The 23,609-nt window shown below is 41.6% G+C and overlaps 1 protein-coding gene and 1 long non-coding RNA gene across 8 annotated transcripts; one reads left to right on the top strand and one right to left on the bottom strand.

The window, feature by feature from the left end:
- The first annotated feature begins 484 nt into the window (after positions 1-484).
- bcl6aa (BCL6A transcription repressor a) lies at positions 485-23,609 on the top strand. Of its 6 annotated transcripts, XM_043241667.1 has the most exons (10): positions 485-974; positions 13,228-13,320; positions 19,290-19,461; positions 19,554-19,775; positions 19,876-20,847; positions 21,153-21,337; positions 21,423-21,590; positions 21,677-21,807; positions 21,886-22,023; positions 22,117-23,609. In XM_043241667.1, exons 1-10 carry the CDS (start codon positions 947-949, stop codon positions 22,258-22,260), a joined length of 2,253 nt encoding a protein of 750 aa, XP_043097602.1. In that variant the 5' UTR covers positions 485-946; the 3' UTR covers positions 22,261-23,609. The 6 variants fall into 6 exon arrangements, with proteins under 6 accessions (XP_043097602.1, XP_043097601.1, XP_043097604.1 ...); XM_043241666.1 differs by lacking the exon at positions 485-974 and having other exon boundaries at positions 13,227-13,320; positions 21,156-21,337; XM_043241669.1 differs by lacking the exons at positions 485-974; positions 13,228-13,320 and adding an exon at positions 16,173-16,328 and having other exon boundaries at positions 21,156-21,337.
- LOC122346816 lies at positions 6,143-8,430 on the bottom strand. 2 transcript variants are annotated; one of them, XR_006251172.1, is made up of 3 exons: positions 7,865-8,430; positions 7,155-7,321; positions 6,143-6,839 (listed from the first exon to the last, which is right to left on the bottom strand). It is a non-coding gene; the product is annotated as an uncharacterized LOC122346816 (long non-coding RNA). The 2 variants fall into 2 exon arrangements; XR_006251171.1 differs by lacking the exon at positions 7,865-8,430 and having other exon boundaries at positions 7,155-7,437.

The raw sequence follows: 23,609 nt of genomic DNA, 5'->3' as shown, positions 1-23,609 counted from the left end.
TAGAGGACACTGAAATGTTTGTTGTATAAAAGCTCAGTTTATACAACAATGTGTCACAGCTGTATATGAAAGACTGTAATCTGACAGATGGCCCGGAGCCCGGGAGATGCTCCATATTAATGGGAATATCGCAAGGTCTAAAGTTCATGTGACTCAATGAGATTTCAGATTTCACCTCAAAGAGAGAGAGAGAGAGAGAGAGAGACAAACAGAAAGCAAAGGAGAGACTGGGATTACTAGGATAACTTAATCTGTAGGGTTCCCCCCTCCGCACAAAAAAAAAAATGGAGCACGCCCCTTAATTTTAGCATTCAAGGAAAGTGGACCAAGTAAGCGTACACCAAACAATGTACGCTATATCACTGTTGGCCTATCAGCTTAGAGTGCCACCGATGCCCTGTGGACCTCTTCTGTAACGCTGAGCACGCTCAGTCGACTCGCTTCAGATCTCTGCTACGCCGATCCTCCTCCACACACTCTCTCGCAAACGCATCCAACCAGGGACAGCTCCGGCTTGCCGGGATATTCTGGGGGCCGCAGACTGCCTGTAAGACGGAAGAGACGGCGGGAATCAGCACCTACTCAGCTTTCCCCAATCCAACCAGGCATCTTCAACATCTGCCAGCATGCACGCTCATCTCTGAGCCCCTCCGCCGCGCGCCAGCTTTTCTGCCAATCCCAGCTCTGCTGCCACCGATCCTCGTGTTCCTCCGTAGAGCTGTCACAGTCTGCTCCGCTTTCTTCCCTCTCGTTGAACTCCGGATGTCCTCCGCTTCCCCCCAAGGCATCGCCGGCATTTGAGTTCTGTAACTGTTAAAAACAGACTTCTGCCTCCCGTTGGCAACTTTTGGACCGTCCAGGGGTGTCCCATTTCCTGCTCCAGAGTTTGAGACGTGGTGAAACTGGGGGTTCCTCGCGAGCGCTGAGCAATCCCTCATCTCCCAGCATGCCCCATTCCATGCAGCAGAAACACGGTGAGAATTCTTTTTAACTACCTTCTTACTTACTCTCCTCCGTGACCTCACAGTCCCAGCAGCGCTGCGTTTCTTTTTTTCTGCTGGGGTTGCAGTAAAGTAGTCCAAAGGAAATTAATAAAAAGTAAATGCTTTAATTGGGAAGAAAAACGAAAGAGATGCCAGCAGAGCAATTTCCTTATTTGACACGCTCGGTAAACCGACACTGAAACACTGCGAGAGGTCAGGGTTCAAACTCAACGTTTGCTTTTTTTTTTCGGTCTTAGAATGTTGCTTCATAAATCTTTTTACATTATTAGCAGTGTGATTGCATTGCTTAATTGGTAAGTGGAAGTTATCACAAATTAGTAAATATCAGATGCAACTCATTTCGGTGTTAGTTTAACCATAAAACTGATACCATTTACTCGCATCGTTCCAAACCTGTAGGAGTTTCTTTTGTTCTGTAGAAAACGAAAAGAAGAACCGTTTTTGCCCAATAAAAGTCAATGGGGTCCAGAACAACAGTGAAGCCTGCTAACTTTCTCTGTATGGACACAGAGTCATTTAGGTTTGAAACAATATGAAGGTTTGATTTTTATTTTTGGGTGAACTCTCCCTTTAAGGAGAAACTACCTGCAACGTGCGCTCGCGAAAATTCACAAGAAAAAGCAAGAGCTTGCCCCATTACTCAAGATGAAATGAATTTTTAATATGATAAGAATGTAAAGTGTGTGAGCAAAATGAGCAGGCACAAGAGAGGAGAGAGAAGCGGAGAAGAGAAAGAAAGTGCCTGAAGCTGTTTGGACTCGGCACTCTCTCTTAATCTTAGATTGAGTGTTTTCTTTTCTTGGCATTCGCTCACACAGTCTTAAGAGAACAAGTTTGACCTTCTTATTTATTCATTCTGATGTAATTCACAAGTATTTGACATCATTTTAAAGAGGGGCTCCCTCCCCTTACATATTTTCTGCCAAGCATACTTTATTACAAGTGGGCTTAGACAAATTTGAAAACATTGCTTACTGTGATAAATTAACAAATCAAAAAGCGTTAGGCTTGGGTGTCCGTGAACTCACATGGAGAGCAGATAATGGAATAACCGCTGGAGAAATGAAAACAACACGATTTGGTATTTGCGATGATAACAGCTCATGAATCAAGAGTGGAAATGTCTCGAGTTCCAGCGACATGACAGTGAAAGTCGCAGGTAAGTGTGGGAGGAAGAAGAAAAAAAAAAGGTTCTATTTTAGCTGTTGAACAAATATTTGAGCTCAGAATACAGATATTCTGTACATGCACGAGCTTAGTTAATTTGTAAACGATGTTGAAGCCGAATGTTTTAGCAGAACTCGTCAAATAAATCAGAGAGCGATAGCAAGCGTGTGCACACATTACCACAGCAGCATAACAACATAATCCATAAGCACAATTTACACTGGGAATCTGTGTGCATACGTTTTATGCAAGTGCTCTGCATTACGAATTTAAGACAATGTCGGGTCAGTGCATGCGCACGAAACGGGCATGTAATGATATAACAGCCATTAACCAATCACCGCTCGTGCAATGCTGCGTGCAAAACAATTAATGTTGTAGGGAGATGTGAATTCAAACCAGCACTGCGGATGCACTTACTGACGTACAGTATCTGTATCTGAACGCCAGCATTACTTATGCTGCAAAGATCTCTCATCTAATTCTCTGGAGTGGGACAGTCACGAAGCTGATTAAAAGCCATGGAGGAGATGGTCATGTTTACAAGCTTAGTTAAAGCTCATTTTCCACTCGTGTGCTCGCATCGGAAATGCCGCTCCAACATACACAGCACTGTCTCATTCACAAAGACTTCCTGAAGGACCTTTCCTGCGCGCTGATGCACTCTGATGCGTTAAAGTCTGCTGGGTTTAACCCCTTCGAATTCTTTCACTTATTATAAGCCGCGGTTTGCTCTTTCCAAATAGCATCTAATAAGTGTATCAGGTCCACAATGCGTATTTATACTTTAAATAGAAGGGGTCTTTGCAGTGCTTGCAAAATAAAAACATAAGTACATGAAGTAAATATGTTTACATTTGTCTTTATACTTTCATCAGTTCATTTATTGAATAACAAAGTATTTGTAAAAGCAACCTTTTTTTGCCAAGAATTTTCTCTGCAGGGACCAATAAAATAATTGAATGCTTAAGCAGACAAAGGTGGCTTATCATCGGCTGTACAGAACTAACATACAAGCAGCTGCTTATGAAACATAGCACACATCTGACATTGATTTGAGTTTGCGATTTCGGATAATCACTGTTTTGTTTCTCCCTGGGTTGACCGTGATTTGCCTGGAATATCAAGGCAAGGTTACTTTTTCTAGCTCACTTTAGCCTTGGTTTATCCACATGACTTTATTTCTGTTTCTGCATACAGATAAACTATCCACCTCTCTCTTGAGGTCAGGCAGCGACCAAATTGGTTTTAGCTATGCACTTTTCATGCAGAAATCACGCTCTCGAGATTCAAACACATTATACATTTTTTTATTAACGTTTCCAATTTGACCAATAATGCAGTTACATTATCGAAAGCAAGCTGTACCCCCCGCCCAAATGGTGTAATGAATTGGTTGAGTTAATGATTCAAATGACTGACTCGATGCCAGTCATTTGTCGCCACCTACTGGTGTAACAGTAAAACCTCCAGATAGAGTCACCGAACTCCATATAATTACATACGGGTCCCTATGGGAATCTCTGTTAGCATTACACCGTATTAGTCTCCAGTTGGGCTAATTATGCCTTATTTGCGCTGATATCCCTCACAGTTGATGATCAACGCCACTCTTCCCATAATGACTATAGGTTCTCGACATAGCGACAAACATGCCGAAAGAGCGCAGCTTCGCAGAAGTGACGCTGACTCTGGCTGATCTGTTTGTGTAAACATTAGCAGAAGGGTTTAAAAGAGTCAGAGTCAATTCCAGCGCAAGTAAGTGCTGATGGGCGGCTGGGTCCATAAGCAATCTGAACACTGCCAGAGCAAAATACATATGTTGACGCCATCTGGAATTCCAGCTGCAATTAAGTGGAAGAACATTACATTTATTTTAACCCAACGCAAAGTTCAGATCACTAATATCATCAGAGGTAAAAAATAAATAAATAAATAAATAAAAAATGGCCTCGTACTTACAGATTATGCTTGTTTTATACTATTTCAGGGATGTGCACTCATTTTTGATCCACGTACAGAGAACCGGACCAAAAACAAAACTTTTCTCTAACATGATCACAAACAAGCTAAGTGCTTTGAATCGTCTCGGTCAGCATGTCCAATATTGAAGTTCTTTATAAGGTTGGATATGAAATTAGCTTACAGTACTGTATTACCAGAGAGCTGGTATTACAACTTGTTCCAACAGAGATATGTTACCTGGCAACAGAGAATGCATGCCCTCTGTTTCACATCTAAACTCCGATCATGTGTCTTACGAAAGCGATACCCTTATACAATAATCTGCATCAACATTAAACCGATCGTTTTTGCAGGCTTAAAACCTTGCATAAAACTTTGACGCACAGAAAATGATCCGCTGTAGATTTTCCAATTGAGCACACTTAGGAATAAATTTTAAAATATGTATTTTTCGCAAAGGATTTTATAACTCACCCACCAAAATACACTACCGCAAATCCTCTCCCAAAATCCCATGTAAATTGATATGTTATTAAAAATTTCTGGAAATACATGTTTATCTACCTCTTGGGTTTTTAGAATTGGTCAAAGTTGGAGACCGTCCAAGTAAAATCAGGTTTTAGAGGGGCTGATTTCTGAACTGGGTGGAATTGCTTTCATCCAGGCCAAAAGCCCCTGCATCCATGTTATCATGGATTACACTCCATTTGCTCCCTCTGATGGATGGAGGGAGAGAGCCAAAAATAGGCAACACAGAACCACACCCCTTCACAGGCCTAATGGATATTCCACTGAGGCATTTCGGCCAGATTGGATTTCCTGATATCCTGACTTCTGTGATTTAAGAAATGTTTGGGCAAACCAAACTCTTCACTTTATCCAGCAGTAAGCTATGCGAAAAAAAAAAAAGCTGCCTTAAACAGTGATGAAAAATGAAGAGATTTGGTACATTTACAGACAGGCGGTGGCAGGAGATTTGAACTGGTGGATGGCTAAAAGCACGTTTTAAAGCTTCAGAAACTCACATATGCTGTATTAATAAGGCTTGTTTCGGGGGCCTGCTTTGTCGTACCTTGCACGGGTGGACAGTTCTCACTTTGACAAAATGGGAACTCATCGAAAAACCAATGGGAAGGAAATATGATTTAGACCTGTGTACAGTATCTTAATTCTTAAGGGTATTTTGTAAGGCTGCGTGTCGACTTCCGGCCGTGTTAAGGTGACTATGCAATGTGAACGATGCTATTCCATTGAGAAAATATTTGCACATAAGCACATATTTCAGAAATAATGAAAGTAGGTCTATGGCAATCTGCCTACCTCGGTAAAGTGCGGGTACGCTGCCTGTAAGCAGGGCCTCGCATAGGGCCACACGTGGCATATATTAAAATTTGAACATGCACCTTCGGAAAGAGAAAGTCCTTCAGCATCTCAATTCAGTCTCGTCGAAAGTCGGAGGTTTCAAAATGAAAGCAATCGTTTCTCATCAGATTCTTCTTCTAAGACATGATGATCTATTCATGCAGCTAAATGTTATTAGCGCAACACGTGTCTTGTTTGTCTCTCTTGTATATTTTAGGAGAAACGTCTCCGACAAAGTTAATACTTAAATGGCGCATAATTGAGATCTCAAATAACTCCTCCGGTTGAGCTCAAAAATTCATGAAGCATTTTTATTCCCAGTTGTAGCAAGTCCCATTTACACCAAACAGATAAGAAAGACTCTTTTTGGCATGAAAATGTAGTCCAACATATTTCTCCAAATCCCAATTCCACAAGAGAGCATGATATCGCAAGCGCGATTCTTAAAGGGATTAGGCCGTTTGAGAAATTAGTCTTGCGCCACAATTTGAGGCAAGGTGTGGAGAGGAAGAAATAGCACGGGCTGAAATGAATGGATTCGAGACATCTTCTCCCCGAGATTAACGCCTAATTACATCTGGAGGAGTGAGAGTACGTAACCTTAATACCACACAACACGTAAGCCTTCAAAAATACATCATGTATTTTTAAAGGCAACAAAAACATAAGCGAATCTTTGTTGCATGTTCGGTTTGCGGATCTGAACTCTTGGGACGGAACACGGAGAACCGCATTTCTCTGATAACGATCGACCCCGCTCCCTTGACACTTTAAGACAATGACAACAACAAATGGGCTGTTTCGAAAACTAGTTCATGATAGGTTTAGAGGGTGCTAAAGGGGTGGGATTACGAAGGAGAAAAAAAAAAAAAAAGACTCATATTTTCACATTTTCGGCGTTCCTGCCTTCCAGTCCGCTCTGCGTTCTCTGAAGCAAGAAAATGAGAAAAAGTATGAGTCACTGTTATTGCTTCGAACGGAGGCTTTAGAGGTTAAACGTGATCTGTGTGATGTTTGTAATTGGAGGACGAAGCAGACGCTCTGAAGAACGGCTCGGTCTTAACCTACATAGTGAACACTGTACAGATACAGAACGAGAGCGTAACTCGCTCCGGAGGAACGTTTTCACCACCAGGTGGCGCAGGACTCAGAGAACGTTCTTTGCTTGAGGGGGGAAAAAAACAGAAAAATTCCAAAACACCGAATTCTTTCCTCCCTTTGGTTTTTTAGCTCCTTATCAGCTCCTCCTTCCTTCAGCACGTCCCGTATCTCTTAACTGGTTAAACTAGATGCGCGGTGGCCTCCTTTATGCTTTTCTGTTGTTTTGTGCGAGTGGTTTTCCTAAAGAAGCCAAGAGAGCAAGGTCAGAAGAACTATTAAAAGTACGAACAAGCAAAAGAACCTTCAGAGACACCAATGCATTTAATGGCAGCATTATTTTAGTGCACGGGGCGATGCAGCTGACAACACCTTCTTTTCCTGGAGAAGAACGTAAATACATGCCTAGTATGTAAAAGTAATAATATTAAAACACTGTTTACACTTGCAGAAACCCTCACTAACATCTTGTACTGTAGCACGTTCAGCCAATCGCATAAGCTAAAACCCACTCTACACTGATGTGAAAAATTTCCACTTGAGTTTTGGCAGACTTACCTCATAAACTAAAACTCGAAAACTCTATTAGCCCTCCAAGGTGTCTCTGTCTCTGAGTCACTAAAGATTTTTCCCCAAGTGACTGTGCTAATTTCCGTGAGGACCGCTGCTGCTTTCAGCTGCTCTTGTAGACGAATTTGTTCCTTTAAAAAAGTCAATTTTCAAATCTGCGGAAAAAGATGCCAGGTGCTGTTCAAGTAATCAAATCCCACCGTCACACTCTTAACACATCAGGCTTTCACTGAAAGGGAAGAATTTAACTCTTTCAAAACACTGTGTAATTTTAAAAAGCGTTATTGTTAGACCATTTTATTCTGATGCTCACTCTCTCTCTCTTCTTGTATGTTACACATTTGAACAAGCAATTGAATTAAACGTGAAATTTTGAAGTAAAAAAAACAGAAATGGTATTCTCTTTTACAATTATCCCATATTACTTTTTTCGCTGTAGCAAAAACGACACTTAACAAATTAAAAAGCTTAGTAACGCCTTATTTTACGGTGTATTTTTTCATGTTACATGTGCTTTTATAATAACAACAATTTAAGCTATGCACAACTGCATGCAAGGAACCCCAAGCCAAACCCTGATCCTGACCGTAAGCATATAGTAAGCACATATAGTTAACTCAGTACTCAGTACTACTATAATCTTACATTGTGATGATAATAATAATAACAACAGTAAACTATCGTGTGGTGCAATGTACCTGTTGTCTTCGTGTTGAACTGAATTGCAGAAAAAGCTTGGGTGTGGTTGAGGTTATGGACAGGTTAGGCGGCATATGGTTAGGTTTAAGGTGTAGGCACGGAATCGACAATGTAATCACAGAAAATAATTACACGTGTCATCGCAGAAAGGTGTACTGTCAAATATAATATTAACACGAGTAGTTAAAGACACAGTCGCTTCTGAAAATAGTGGCAATGCGGTAACGCCTAAAATGAAAAACTACGCTACACCAAAAAAGCTAATTAAATACGTAACCTCTTTTACTACGGGCGTTATCAGGAAGAATCAATAACTCCAAAACTTTATGCAGCGTGACATACGCATCTTCAGCAGGTTGTTTGAGGACGCTCATGTGGCAGATGTGTGCCTTCGCCCCAACCCCCCATGCCAGGCCTCGCTCGCAGACAGCATACCCACACACGTTACCGAGGTAGGCAAAGCAGCAGTACCTCCAACACTCTGCATCATCCCCCCACCCCGCCTACCGCTGTTCGGGCTGTGACATCCTGTGCTGATCAGCTCACATGCAAAACCTCCAGACTGCATGGCCCACGCTTCAGTCTACATCTGATCTACCTCATGTATGTCAGCATTAGGCATCTGGTGCCCAAAACCAACTAACTTAAAGTCTTACAAATGCCTTTGAATCGAGCAAAAGAAATCTCACCAACTTCTCATAAACTATAAGAATGTGAATGGTAAATTCGGCGTGGGATGTAAGAAAGTCGAAACATCAGATCAGACCACAGAGAGGCTGGTTTTCTCACCACAGTCGAGGAGCCGAGCATGAAGCACTGTAGGCGTTAAATACATACCAGCTTTACCTCTTCTGGTTGTGTCTGTTAAATGTTAAAGAATATCAAACGACTCGGTGTCGTCAGTCTGCACCATCCAGATATCCATCATGATAAGATGCTGAAGTAAGTTCTTTAGAACTGTTACTGTAAATGGAATTCTCGAAGGCATCTAAACGAGACGAGGTTTAAAAGCCTATGCTTCAATTGCAGGCCAGGATTTTTAAAATACAAATTCTTCTGTGTGTTTGATTCGAAACGTATGATGATTCGTGCGCGTGGGTGAGGTCAGTGGCCCGGTGATAAAATGTCTCCCTAAAACGACTCGTTTTTAGCATCTGTCTGAATAAACGTCATTAAGGGATTCTGTAATGGTGACTAGCGATAGCGAAATGGTATCAAATAGCAGCCATATTTACAGTTTACGAAGAACAGTGTGGTTCTCATGGCTTTGTGAACCAAGCGTAAAGTCAAACAGATACAAGAGTGAGTGATAACAGTACTCACACTTCAGGGTTTCTTTTATCACAGACAGGAATCTGCCAAACTTCTTTCAGTACGCAACTAAGAGTTCGGTTCACAGGCAATATAGTTTCTTATCACACGGCTTATTATACAATTTCTATTAAAAGAGAGGGAAGATTATTAGGGTTGCGGCGTATTTGGATAACGGTAAAAAATACGAAAAGAATGTCCTGTATCTAGCACCGAGATCATTCGACGATTGTAAAACGGCACATTCATAAACACAGATGCTAAATTCTAATCAAACTTTACATCAGTGCCATGACTCTAAATTTACAATTTGACTCACATTACAGAGTCCGATGATGCAACGGGGCTTTAAACGTCTCTCTGACATCACGAGGTCACATTTTATCAAAAAAAAGTAAAGTGTTGAAGTAAAGTGCGATACCAGTATAAACTATGCATTAAATTGCTGATCTTAAAAACTGGTTATCCATGTGACACGTCTTCTATTCTCTGTGGAAATTTAGAACAGAAAAGGCTTCCTTTAGAATTTTTATTCACAACCCAAAAGCAGTCTTTTTATATTAAAGAACTAAAAGGACCTCAGTGCACTTGCTAACAGCGGATCCGCACCGTGTTACAGCTCCGTTGCATCATTCCTCTGATGAACACGGTTGGCTCAAGACTTCGCTGACAATGAAGGCTGAAGCCGGCAAAAAAAATTAAAAAACAAAAAAAAGTTGCTATCAGATGGGGGTAAAAATTTGCCGCTCGTGTAGAAAAGACTGTGGGGCAGTTTCCGGCGCTCAGGCTAATGTTAATGGGCAGTACATTGTGCCCATTCAGCACCATCCGACAGTTGTTTTACAACTTGCGAGAAAAAGTTGAAACGGAACAGACGGTCACTGCCAGTGCGGCTTGCTATTGGCGTTCAAACAGACTGCGATAGTGGTGAAAGCCTCCGACTCGTATTGAAAAATAAGCATTTGTAAACTCTTGTCATCACTAGCTGGTTTCCCTCTCTAACGCGGACCGAACGCGAATCACTCCCAAAGTGGCCTGGGAACAACCCAAGCGATGTCCCTCTAACCGAACAATGTTAAAAACTCGGGAGCCGCTAACGGTTTGTTGTAAGGCATGGAGTATCGATCGAGGCTTCCCTTCTCCACCCTGCTTTTCTAAGTGGGTCATTTATTTTTGTGTGGAATTCATTGGCTAAAAGTTTGCCAAGGTTTTGCAGTAATTATCTCATGCGCGTGTGGTTGGGCACTGCGGGGGGCCATGGCAAATTACACATTTCTCTACAAACTCCTGGATGCTTTTACGGCCGTGTATTATGCAAAACCACATCGGAGGGCCTTAAACAACCCTCCGGTGGATTGAAATAAAGTTGACGCTGCTCTTTGTTTTGAAGCTCAACATGCTCTTTGTTTGGCAGTGCTGAATCGGTGCTTGTTGTGAAGGAGGGTCTTAACTATTTAAGAGACTTTCCCCCTGTTGGTTAGCGAACACCTGGGGTGTTTTTAGCGGGGCGCCGGATCCAGATGGGTGGATATCCGTGTGATTCCATTAAGGAAAGGGGAGGGTTTTTTTCATCATGAAGGCAGCAGTTGAAGGGTGGAGGGAAAGCATCCAAGTAATGCTGTAAATAATTAGCAACATAATTTGTCCAAAAAAACCCAAGTTCGTGGTGAATCGCTTTTTTTCTATAACTATACATTAAAGTAAGAGGCCAATGTCATTTTTTTTATTCTATCTATTAATTTATTCATGAATACATTAAAAATGCATTCTATGCAATATTAAAATATTTGAGTATTAAAATTCACTTTTATATGTACCTTTCGGGGCACATAAAGTCAGTGTGTTACAGCTACGAAGAGAAAAAAGGCTCATAAATAAATGAATAAATTCTTGAAAAGAAAAGCTTTAGTAGTTTGGCTTAATCATAAAAAAAATAAGTTTTTTAATAGGCAATATATACATCAAATCTTTAAGAAATTGGATTTTAACAAAACCGCTTCAATGCTAATTGTTATATGAAAAACTCATCCAATGCAAAGGCGTGTGGTGTGTTAAGAGCGTGTTCATTGGTCAGACGATTTGACTTTCTAAGGACAAGGCAAGGAAGGTTCACGCCCTAAAATATCATGGGGTGCGACTCCCTGAAAACTTTAACGCTGCGATACGTGCGAACACGAAGCAGAGCAAAACACACAAACTGTAAAATGTAAAATAAGACGTGTATTCAAGGTATGGTTACGCCACGTGACATTTTTAAGGATGGTATAAACTGGTATATAAACTGCATTAACCAAAACGAATACAGAGTTATGAATTTTAAAGGCGCGCTATAAGCAAGATGCTAAAAAAATGTTACCGTGGATGGGATGTACTGAAACGCGCTGTACCTTTAAGTGCTTGACACCAGCTTCTTCTAAATTTGACCTGATGCGAGAACAGCATTAGGTCAGACAGGAATCCATCAAGATGAGTTTGTCTTAAGCTGTCCCGTTCCATCTTCAACAATTAGATGTTCTCTAAACTAACACACTGAATCAAAGCCGGTAAAATATATTAGTGGGTCAGAAAAATCAATTTATTACGTTGATTCAATCTTCTCCTCAGGCCAAAATAACAAAGTAGGTCAATCAGTGTTAAACTGAGGAAAGTAAATGACTTCTGCCTCTTCACAACACTAAATGCATTTTATGTGGGTTGTTGTTGAAATTAAACGCTATATTGTGGGCTGTCACGAGAAGGTCAAAAATATTCATGCTGTCGCTTTATGCTTCTATTATGACTACCTAGGCAGGATCTTCACAAGAAAGTATAGAGGCGTTCCATCTTGCATGTCTGTTCCACCTCTGTTCTGAAAAATCAGCCCACACAATCCGGGGTACAACTAGCCAAGGTAGCACAGAGGCAAACTATTTTTGGAACATGTTTTCCTGTCATGTACACTTCAACAATAGCGGCGCATTTCTTTCAGGGTAATTTTGAGGTAAAGATGTATTTTTAGCAAAGATTACGGATTCTGGCGAAAAAACCCTTGAAGACCACCGGATACGAGAAAGACAGCATTTACACGCCGCGAGCGTGAAAGCGCGTTAAATATTACGTGAAAACATTTCAAATTCATTTAGGCTGAACCATTACGTATCCGTTGCATTGCTCATCCGTATTGGGTGAGGATTCAAAGTTGATTGAAGTCGTGCTTTTTGATAGACCTTGTTTTGAAACAAAAAAAACTCCAAGAGTCAGAAAGGAAAACTGCATGTCAGGTTCTGTCACTTTTTCACTTTCTGGATTTGATTTCCATCTCGCTACTTTGTGAGATTTTTTTCTTTTGAGTCACGCTACGGTGTCACGAGAGTTCAAGAGTGTTTTTTATTTGTATATTTTTTTTCTCTCTGTTGATGTTCCACCATTTCGTGCACCCAGACAAGTGCACTGTTGCCATCGAGCAGATTTACCAAAAAAATTAAAAAATCCCCTCAGAATACATATAATATCATATGTTTGCATTAGCGTTATGCAAAGTGAAAAGCAAGACACTAATGAAAGTCAAAAAACAGCAATAAATACAAACTTCGTCTTCATCACTTTACATTCTGATTTATTTATAACTGTTTATTATTTATTTATAAGTACAGTTGTTTTGTTTTTTTCCGCCAATACATTTTTATTAAATGCATTTACAGTATATTTTCTTTGTTGATGCGTGTATTTTTAATCTGATTTTTTTTTTTTTTGTTTGTTTGTTAAAAAATAAATAGCTTACGTGGATGTGGGCCTATGTAAACAACACTCGGTTAAGCCATAAGCAGATAAACCTGCAAACAAATTAAGTTCCAGGACGGGATGACATTATGAATGTGATGTGTCTTTAGGTCTTCATTTCATCAGAATCAATAAGCCTAAATCTGTCGTTTAGGAGCAAAAATTAATCGGCAGGATATAAGGCTGCAAAAAGGACAGAGGCACCGACTGAACCCAGACAAATACAATGAATCTATTAGGGGGGAAAACATGTGCACTGAAATTCTTCCTTTTTTTTTTTTTCCCACCGCAGCCCAACAGATGCTCCTTCTGTGTCAGGGTATAAACGGCTCAAGGGAGGACGGACCAGTTCCCCTCAACTGGAGCCACAAACGAAGTTACCCAGGTGAGTAAATCAGAAAGCGAAATTACTCGGCGTTCGACGTTGGCCGAGTAAACCTGAGGTGAATAAAGTAACGAGGGTTAAAAACGTCCAGAGGTTTGGCCAAAGTGGCTTGATTTTTTTTTTTTTTAATTCCGATCAGCCCTTGTACAACAGCGTTTTGTTGCACATAACAAAACTTCTTCTTGCGTGCAAATATCCTGATGAGAATTCTTTTGACTGCTCAAACTTAAAACAGGTGATGGTTATGTAAAAAGTAGCACATGTAGGTCAGGGCTGTCCAGTAACAGTTAGCTTTACAGAACAGAAGTAAAAGTGATGATGACACGCTGAAAATGTGTCAAAACAAAAAGCAAGTTCTTCCTCCCTCTATGCTATGAATATTCAACTCATAGTTTCTGATAATGTATTCACGCCTCGATAAATGCCCACATAAGAGAAAAAAGGCAAGACTTGATATCAATAAAAGTTATTTTATTATCATCGTCATTATGGATCTACATGGATTCCAGTTTAAAAAAAGCAACAACAAAAAAACATGTACAAGTCACAGAAGCCATTAACAAATATACCATATGATCATTATACACACCTTTTGTAAAAGACGAAGTCGATGTGAAGCAGGAAAAAGCTTTTAATAGTACAAAACTCGCTCTGCGCAGTTCATTTTGATCGTTTTTTCCACATGTAAAACATTTCACATCTTCATCAGGACTCTAATGTAAACCCATGCTGAAGGAACAGCATCTCAAAGCCCTCTCACTGAGCACTGAGCTGCAAACAGGCCTGAGATGTAAAAGCGTCCAGAGCAAAACAAATTCCAAAACTACAAGCCAGCCGCAATTTACAACCCAGTGGAAAAGTTCCCTGAACTCTAGAATCCGCGTTTCATATATTACACACTTATGTAACTAATTGCATTAGAAATAAACATGAGAGATTATGAGCCGCCCGAGGGAATATTCGCATGTTTAACGGTATTACTCAGCACTTTACCTTAATAATAAATAATAACGTGCTCACCTGAGAGCAAGAACGTGTAATTAATCATCAAAACGATATATCTGCTAACGGTGAAAAAAAGTGGGTCTATTTTTCCACACAAATGTCGAAGTCAGAACTCTGTCAGGCTGACTGACTTATTCTTAACGTTGACCGCTGCTCCCGATGGGTCAATTTAACTACTTTTTTCATATCAGGGGTTGTAATTAGGTGATATCGTGTCTCATGGGGTGCAGTTAACTACTGCTGTGTCTCAATGTGAAAACTAAGAAACCGTCCTAAAGAGCCTACAGAGGTTTTCTGCGTTCGGTGGTGAACACGACGCCTGACGTGCGTTAGGACCAGAGCCGACTGTACGCGTTTAGCACCTTACAGACGTGAGCAAATAAAGCGAGAAAGAGAGGACGAGAACACGCTGAGGAAGACAGACATGTCGTCTCACCGGATGACAAAATAAACGACTATTAATGCCGTCGACGAAAAAATAACTAACTTTAAAAATACGAGGAACTTCGCAGAGTGTGTTAGAACACGCAGAGCTGTTACTTTAACATATTTTTTGCAGCATTGTCTGGGAAAAAAAGGTGTATGAGTGACCCAAAGGCTACTAAACGGCGGCCTGAGGTTAACCTGTGAACACGAGCTGACATTTGCAGTTTAATTTCACTCGACATATCGAAGTGGCCGTAGAAGTTTCCGCACTTACATTCGGCCTTTGTTCAAAACACGAACAGTTTAAAAGAAAAGTAAATCAGCCGCGCCACGTGTAATTAAGCAATAATAACATCTTATTCGTGGGCCCGAACAACAAGTGTTTGGTACGAAGCGCGCGAGAGAACGTGACATCAATTAATGCGCGCAGGACGCGCGGCTTTACAAATATGGTTTAGCAATGCGGGGCTGCGCGCGAGAATGAAATTAATTCGTCAGTCAATCGCCGTCGCTGGCGTCGTTACAAGACCGAGCTCGCGCGCCGTAAGGTTTCCACTTTCGACTCGGCCGCCTCCTGACGATTAGACCATTAATATCGCGCAGCTCCGAAAACGAAGCGGCTTTTGACAGCGCCGCGAGTAGCAAAATAAATATCGGGCGCTGTTCCTCTCGAGCGCAATTACTTAAACCTATTTCAAAACACATTTATCGACGTGTAATCCGCCGGATAATCGTTACTGAGGGCAGGTCGTCGGTATCCCGCTACCGGTTGTATACACATGTGACAAGACAAACCACGACGAGAACAAAGCAGTTGGAATCAAAGTAAAGATTCAAATAAATTAGCGATATTTCAAGATGTGAAATGAAGCCAGTATTCAAGCACAACGTTCGTATATATACACACACACATATATATATATATATATATATAATCCCGGTCAAACAAACCCTGATGTACACTGGCCAGCAGGTCCACGGCACTGAAGAGGTAACATGTTAGGGGAAAAAAACATCACTGACAAAAAGAAACAAAAAAAAACACAATAAATAAACAAAGTGTGTCCGTGTGAATAAGCGCTCCAGATATGTTCTGTATAGACTAGGGTATGGCCGTGGGTTTAATACAGGGAAAGGCAACGAATGGACACTTTGCTTATGTCATGGAATAGCAAATTAGTTCTGAGTATTTTGAGGCTGGGCTAAAGAGACAACGTACGTAAGCCACTTTCTCTGGCCACGTGATCGTCTCGGTCTGGACGCGTCCATGAGGAAGGAGGAATTAAACGCCGAATGCAACTATTTCTCTCGATCGTAACGCTAATTCGACGCTTTAATTTACGTTTTAAACATCGCGTTCAAAAACGTCGCGGTTAACTGCTAAAGTGTAACCGTGCGAAATTAAAATATTGACAACGGGCGAAGAAATACAAACTTGAGGCAAAATACGACACTCCCCTGTCCTCTAAAAATGGTATGGTCGCCAGCTCAAATTCCGAGAATTGAGCTCTCCTGATTCTTAGAACTGGGGTTCTTAGAAGTGGTGATGCAAGAAGTTTCTAGGAAAGCACTACCAGGTGATTTTTTTTACATTCTTTTCCTCTGGCGCGCTGTTGCCATTACTCACACATGTTCATTAGGCTGTTTTGTTGGATTTTATGGTTAAATGTTTACCTCGGCTGATTTTCAGGCGTTTTGTGGACAGTTTTTAGAGCGGAGTGTTTATGTAGTGGGGTCCGTCTCGGTGGAGATACTTTTGACAGTTCAGCTCGTCCTGCATGAAGCACACTGCTCTGTCAGTCCTCACCGCGGGATCGCGGGCTTGTAAATAGTACGTGCGGCCAGCGGAGGGCTGAAAATTCAGGCGCCTTTTTGTTTTTGTTTGGTTTTTTGTTTTTGTTTTCCCGAACCAGACGGCTCTCAAAGTTGACTAAATAGCACATGGGGGTTGAGATTATAAACCAGGGGCTGTGCAGTGCGTGGTCGAATTCAAATATACAAGCCTTAAATCAAGGCATCCGACGATTTCGCTCTTTATCTCGGTGCATGTTTTAAAACCCGGAGTTCGCTCGGAAACTGGAGTTTGCGCTCTCGCTCGCTCTCTCTCTACACGTTTTGGTTTTGTTGTCCCTTGCCAGAAGCCGCGTACACCTTATTTTCCATCTTGCGTGTGTGCTGCTGTAAATCACATCCCATGATTTGATTGTACAGCTGTTGAGCGCGCGTTTGTGTTTTTAAATAATGCATTTTTTTTTTCTGGAGCGCGGAGACCCCTATATATGCGATCGTCGGTGTTGTTATTTGGTCAAAAAAAACGCGCGAAGTGTTATTTTATTCCGGCAAAATGTGCCAGTGTTGGGCAGCAGGGGATGCGATAGAAAAGTTTGCATGGTTCTGCGGTAGCTGTCACTCGTAACGGCACGAGCGCAGCAGACCTGCACAAGTTTCTCTGCAGCCTGCTCTCCTCTTTTCTTTTTAAATGTACGCGTTTATTTGTGATTTGTAGCCTGCGTGTTGGGCGTTTCGTTTAAATAACGTGTTTTAACGTTATCGTCGGAAATGCAGCTCATTAGAAATGTGTATTGTATGCGTGTGGATAAACAGACAGAGGTTTAAAAGAAAAAGAAAAAAACAGACTATCTTTAAAGCGCTGCTTGGCACGGAGCGGGTGGCTCGTAAATCTCTGTCCGCTGTCTGCGTGTTGTGAATCGGGCTCTATTCCTGGAGTGAGCGCATTTAATGGCGTTCGGTTACATGGGGTAAAAGTGTTAAATAAGATTTACCGCTTAATAAGATGGAAACCGAGCGCAAGAACGCGAGACAAATAAGAGCTCGACAGAGAGCGCGCGCGCTCTGCCATACGACGCTGATCTGTGTTCGTGAGAAGTTGACGTTGTTTATACGGCCATGGTGATTTAGGGTCGCCAAATGCCGGCGAAACGGCCAAAATATGACTTGACGCGCGAGTTGCAGGTGTCGTTTTGCGTCGCCGAACGTCAAAACGGTCTCCGGGTGACATCTCGTGGACGCAGGTCTTTCGATTTCGGGATAAAACTAAGCTGTTCAGAACATGAAATCAGAGGGGCTAGAAAAGTTCTTCGGGGTCAGCAGAAAACGTTTTCAGAGGAGTTCTGAAACAGCTGGCGCGTTCAGGTGTTGTGGTGGATTTCTGAGTGGGTTTTTTTTTATTTGTTTGTCCGGTGGTTAAAACCCCGAGCCCTTCCCCGGTCATCTGTGCCTTCGCCTCCTCACACAAGAGCATTACAAGAGTCATGGGCTGATTAAGCTGCTTTGGCACCACGACAGCGCGCGGTCGGGGATATTGATGTTATGTAGGCTCAAATGGAAACAGAATCTCTAATACTGAATGTTCAACATGTGAGAAATGTTCGCCTAACTATTTAAAGGCGTCCGGCGAAAGTGTATTTGTGTCAAGGCGCCAAGATGTGACTGGGAGAACCGTCTGAGGTGAATCGTTCATTATCTGAACTTTGGAAATCAGAAAATGTGTTGTCAGAAATTAAAAAAAAAAACTCTTCTACCGTATTAACATAATTTGTGGGGTGTGCTTGTTGACTATTCCACTTTGTCTTTTATTACTATCATTCCTCAATAGTGAAGTGTATAGGTTCACAGTGCTGCAATAAACAGCCTAACGACATTTTCCCATGACTCATTCTAGTTTATTCTCCACACATAAAGACGTTAAAATCGCAGGGAAAGAAGCAATTTTCTTCCGAAGGCAAGAACTGTGTAAATACGCATTTCATTGAACCTGGGACATATTAAGACGAATATACCTTTTCTTTGACTAAACTCGCAAAGTGCCTAAAAGTTCATTACAAGTGTGAATTTGAAGGATAATGCTGTCAAACAAGATCATTTTAGGTAGAAGGAAAACGATTCTCAGACCTGACAGAACTGCACGTGGATGGACGTGAACTAAATATTTGCATCATCTGTCGCCACCTACCGGAGAGAGTTTAAAATCTGGCGGCATCTTTGAGAACTATACATGTAATTGATTTTCAGATTAAAGGGATAGTTCACCCATAAATGATAAGTCTGTCATCATTTACTCACCCTCGTGCTGTTCCAAACCCTAATGATTTTCTTTCTTCGGTGGAACATAAAAGGAGATGTCAGGCAGAATGACAGCCTCAGTCACCATTCACTTTTATTGTATCCAAAAAAAAAAAAAAAAAAAGTTGCAATAAAAGTGAATGGCGACTGAAGCTGTCATTCTCCATAACTTCTTTTGTGTTCCTTTGTCAAAAGAAAAGCAGAGGAGGCACACATTGACAAATTTTTGATGCATAACAGGATTAAAACTATATTCTTAATAGATGTTTTGACATACCTCCCTAAAAAAGCAGAGAATAACAGCATTGCCTTTTGTTTCTGAAGTTTTTAAACAGCTAATATGTGCTTCAAAGATTTCTGTGATGTAAGAATAATACCCAACTTTTCTGATTTTAGCGCATGTTGTTCAGTGAGCACAGATTACATCATTCACGGTTGACTTTATTTCCTAACAGATCTCGAAAAAATGGCTTGTGCAGCCGACAGCTGCATCCAATTCACGCGTCATGCGAGTGATGTTCTGCTCAACCTGAACCGACTGCGCAGCAGAGATATCCTTACAGATGTCACGATTCTGGTCAACAGACAACAGTTTCGAGCACACAAAACAGTCCTCATGGCATGCAGGTGCAAATAAAGACTATTTGGATTTGTTGCATGCTTTCTTGTAGTGGAAATGTGTTCATTTGTGACTTACTAAAATCCTAATTTCTCCACAGTGGGCTCTTCTACTCAATCTTTACTGATTCACACAAATGTAACCTGAACGCCATCAGTCTGGACCCGAAGGTGGACCCAGAGGGTTTCGCAATCCTTCTGGAGTTCATGTACACTTCACGTCTCACACTGAAGGAGAGCCTCATCATGGCCATCATGAACACAGCTATCTATTTACAGATGGACCATGTTGTTGACACCTGCCACAGATTCATAAAGTCCAGGTATATTTTCCTTAATTATAGTCTCTAAATTATATGGCATGCTTAGTTAAAAGTGTGACGGAAAGCAGATGGTTTAAATTTGCTCCCTATTTCCATGCAGTGACTCTTCTATCAAACTTCCCAGAGAGGACTTTCTGGTCAGCCCCCTGCTTTTACCTCAAGACGTGCACAGTTACAGACCCCACGAGGTGCTGGAAAACGTTCCTGGACGGGGAGCGACTTTCAGAGACGGGAGACCCTATGGTGTCTGCATGTTTAATGGGGTCAACGGTCCTAACAGCTCGTACCTTTACAGCCAGTTTCCCATGCAAGGTTTTCCCTTTCCTCTCTGCAAGCTGACAGATACCAAAAACACTTTCTCAGACTTCTCAAAGGGAGGCATCATCCATCACAAACACTGCTCGCCGGCTGATGGCAACAACCCCGTGCTGGCCGATTTCACCCGCAGCGCTACCGGCGGGAGCTCAAATGCTTGCCATGCCAGTTCATACTCCTCGAGAGAGCTGGGAAGGGATGAGGAAATGAAGCGGGAGACCTTGGAAGGAGTGGTCCATTCGATTGGGATGAGCTCCAGAAAGCACGGCTTCACAAGCTTGGGCCAGGAGCAGCAGCAGAGGGAGACTGGGAAAGAGCAAAGTTCCCTGGCAGAGGAGCATTTGAGCCACCAACACTATTCCATGGGCATATCCTCTAATGGACGCAAAACCTTGATGAGCAGTCCTCAGAGCCCCCTCAAATCAGACTGCCAGCCCAATTCCCCAACGGAATCAAGCAGCAGCAAAAATGCTGCCCTCACACAGTCTTCACAACCTCCAACCTCTCAAGGTACTCAAGACCCTAAAGCTCGTAACTGGAAAAAGTACAAATTCATTGTTCTCAATCAGAGCTCCAAGGAGGAGGAGACCAGTCCTCGTGACCCTGGAATGCACTCGCCACAGAGGCCGGGCTTGTCTGCTTTTCTTCACCATGTTGGTTCTGAACATCCCGACTCGAAGGCGACAACAAAGATCAGCGAACAAGGCGAGGACTTCACCGTGCCTCAGGCCAGTCGCCTCAACAACATCATCAACAGGTGAGGAAATCTGACTCTCTTAAACAGCTGAAAAGGTGTCATCCTCTGTGTCACAGAAACCGATTAGAAGATCTCGTTTCCTAATGCAATAAAGTTGAGAACTGCAGGTTTGTCAGTATTTTGTGGAACGGTTCTCCACCCACCACCTCCACAAAGCCAGATTGAATTTTTCTCATCCATTCCAATCCTCTTAAAGCACACAGAGGATTTACCTCTTAGCAGGAATGTGTGAAATTCATTCAATACCCTATAAAAAAAATTAGAGTGAATTTCTCCGCAGACCTAAAATGTGGCTTTTTCCTCAGCAGAACTCTAGAGGGATCACAGAGGAACAGCGACAGCCACTCTTCCCTCTATATGAGCCATTTAAAGTGCTCGTCCTGTGGCTCCCAGTCTCCACAGCACTCTGACGTCTGTCCCAACACGTCCGCCTCTCGTCTGGCCGAGGAGATGTCTGAGATGCACTCGGAGTACTCCGATTCCAGCTGTGGTGAGATACTTTTCTAAATAGTTTCCTAAAAACCTGTTTGCGCCTTCCAAAACCAACCTGAAACCATTTCTCCTTCGCCTCGCAGAAAATGGAACATACTTCTGTAATGAATGCGACTCCAAGTTTGCAGAGGAGGAAGCCTTGAAACGCCACACGCTTCAGGTCCACAGCGACAAGCCATACAAATGTGACCGTTGCCAAGCAGCATTCCGCTACAAGGGAAACCTTGCCAGTCACAAAACAGTTCACACCGGTAAAAATAAACAGCCGCTGCTACAAATGTCATTTTGGCTGCGCCGTTCGATGTTTTGCTTAACCTCCTTTTCATTTGTGCTGCAGGAGAGAAACCGTATAGATGCAATATCTGCGGGGCTCAGTTCAACAGACCAGCTAACCTCAAAACCCACACACGAATTCACTCAGGAGAAAAGCCATACAAGTGCGAGACATGCGGCGCTAGATTTGTGCAGGTTAGTGCTTTGAGCTACAGCCAATGCCACAGATTTAGAAAACGACATTTGTAAGACTAACATGACCTCTTTGCACAGGTTGCTCACCTTCGGGCTCACGTTCTGATTCATACCGGAGAGAAGCCATATCCTTGCGAGATCTGTGGCACTCGTTTCCGTCATCTGCAGACGCTGAAAAGTCACCTGCGAATACACACGGGAGAAAAGCCCTATCATGTAAGCGCGTAGAGAGCGATGGTATAACGGTATCTGTAAAGTGCAAAAGGGTTCATCCTCACCTTAAACGCTGTTCTCGCATTTGCTTTTCAGTGTGAGAAATGCAACTTGCATTTTCGCCACAAGAGTCAGCTGCGGTTACACCTGCGGCAGAAGCACGGCGCAATCACCAACACCAAGATCCAGTATCGCATGTCCTCGACAGACCTACCGACCGACTTAACGAAGGCGTGCTGAGAAGGCACTTAGGGGCAGACCTGACCATGGCATTATATGACCTGACTTGTACAATCATTCAAAATTTTAGTGCCACACTGTGTTAATCGGACAAGAAAAAAAAAAACGACACTGGCAGGAAATGCCAGTCTAAACGGGTTTCCTCTACATTTGAACATAGAACCACAATATGGTCTCTTGTAGTCACTTTATTGTTTATATTTACATATTTACATATATATATATATATATATATAAATATATATTAATGTTGGAAGTGTTTTTACGTTTTGAGTTACTAAAAAAGCTTTATTTTGTTCGAAGAAGGATGGAATGTAAAACATTTAAATCCGGTTTTTGAAAATACAGTATTTTCTAACGAGAAAAAAAACTTTTCTGAAGGTATTGGGGGTTTTGATTTGAGGTTGGAATATTTTAAGTCAAACACATTTCTCGCAAAGCAAAGAATTGTGTGTCTATAGATTTGTGTGTCTATAGATATATATAAAAATGTACAGGTTACACTATGTTGGAACGACCTCTGTCTTGCAAGAGGAACTCCTAACTGTGACTATAGCATTGAATATCTTACTTGGTTTTTGTCGTGTACTTTTGAGAATAATGGCTGCTCTCTCAAATGGAAAACATGCATGAGGTGGGTTGCCACTGATAAACTATCACTATGTAGGCAACTGCATAAATATCGTGACATAAAGTGTAATTACTTTACATCAAGATTGCTCTCTGCTGGCAGAGCCGATCTGGAATTACATGGTAACATATGCATTCAAAAGTAATAATGATTATAATAATAATAATAATTAAAAAAAAAAGGTACTGCTATGTTATGACCAAGGAGATATTTTGCTTCAGATGTATTTGTATAGAAACGTGACTTTTTATTTCTTTTGGCAAGTGAAGGTTTACAGTTTTGTCGTTGTTCTAGAAGCTACGTAAAAGGTTATACTATTGTCTTTCTTTTCTTTTCTTTTTTTGTCTGTGTATACACTGTGTACTCAAGGTGCCTTTCTCAACGGTGTCTGAATTTCTTTTCATTCAGCCCAGCTCTACTAAGGTACAACTGAAGGGCAACACGTGTCCTTTTTTTCCCTTTTTGAGTGTGTAAACATGTGAGAATGTTTTTGTGACAGAAGGACGGCGCGACTGAGTGTGTGTGCATGTGTGCTTTATAAATGCTTTTCACACACTTTAAGAAAAAAAAAAAAAAATGCAAATCATTGCGTGAGCTATACATCTTCAGGACTTGTTTTGGGATCGGGCTTTTTTAAATAATAAAAAAAATGCATTAAGCTTACTGTAAAATATAGATGTATGAATGTAAAATAAAAGTATTGGATTTCTATGTCTAA

Source organism: Puntigrus tetrazona, chromosome 6, assembly GCF_018831695.1.
Source record: "Puntigrus tetrazona isolate hp1 chromosome 6, ASM1883169v1, whole genome shotgun sequence".
Lineage (NCBI taxonomy): Eukaryota > Metazoa > Chordata > Actinopteri > Cypriniformes > Cyprinidae > Puntigrus > Puntigrus tetrazona.
This window is presented reverse-complemented; position numbering and strand designations above follow the sequence as displayed.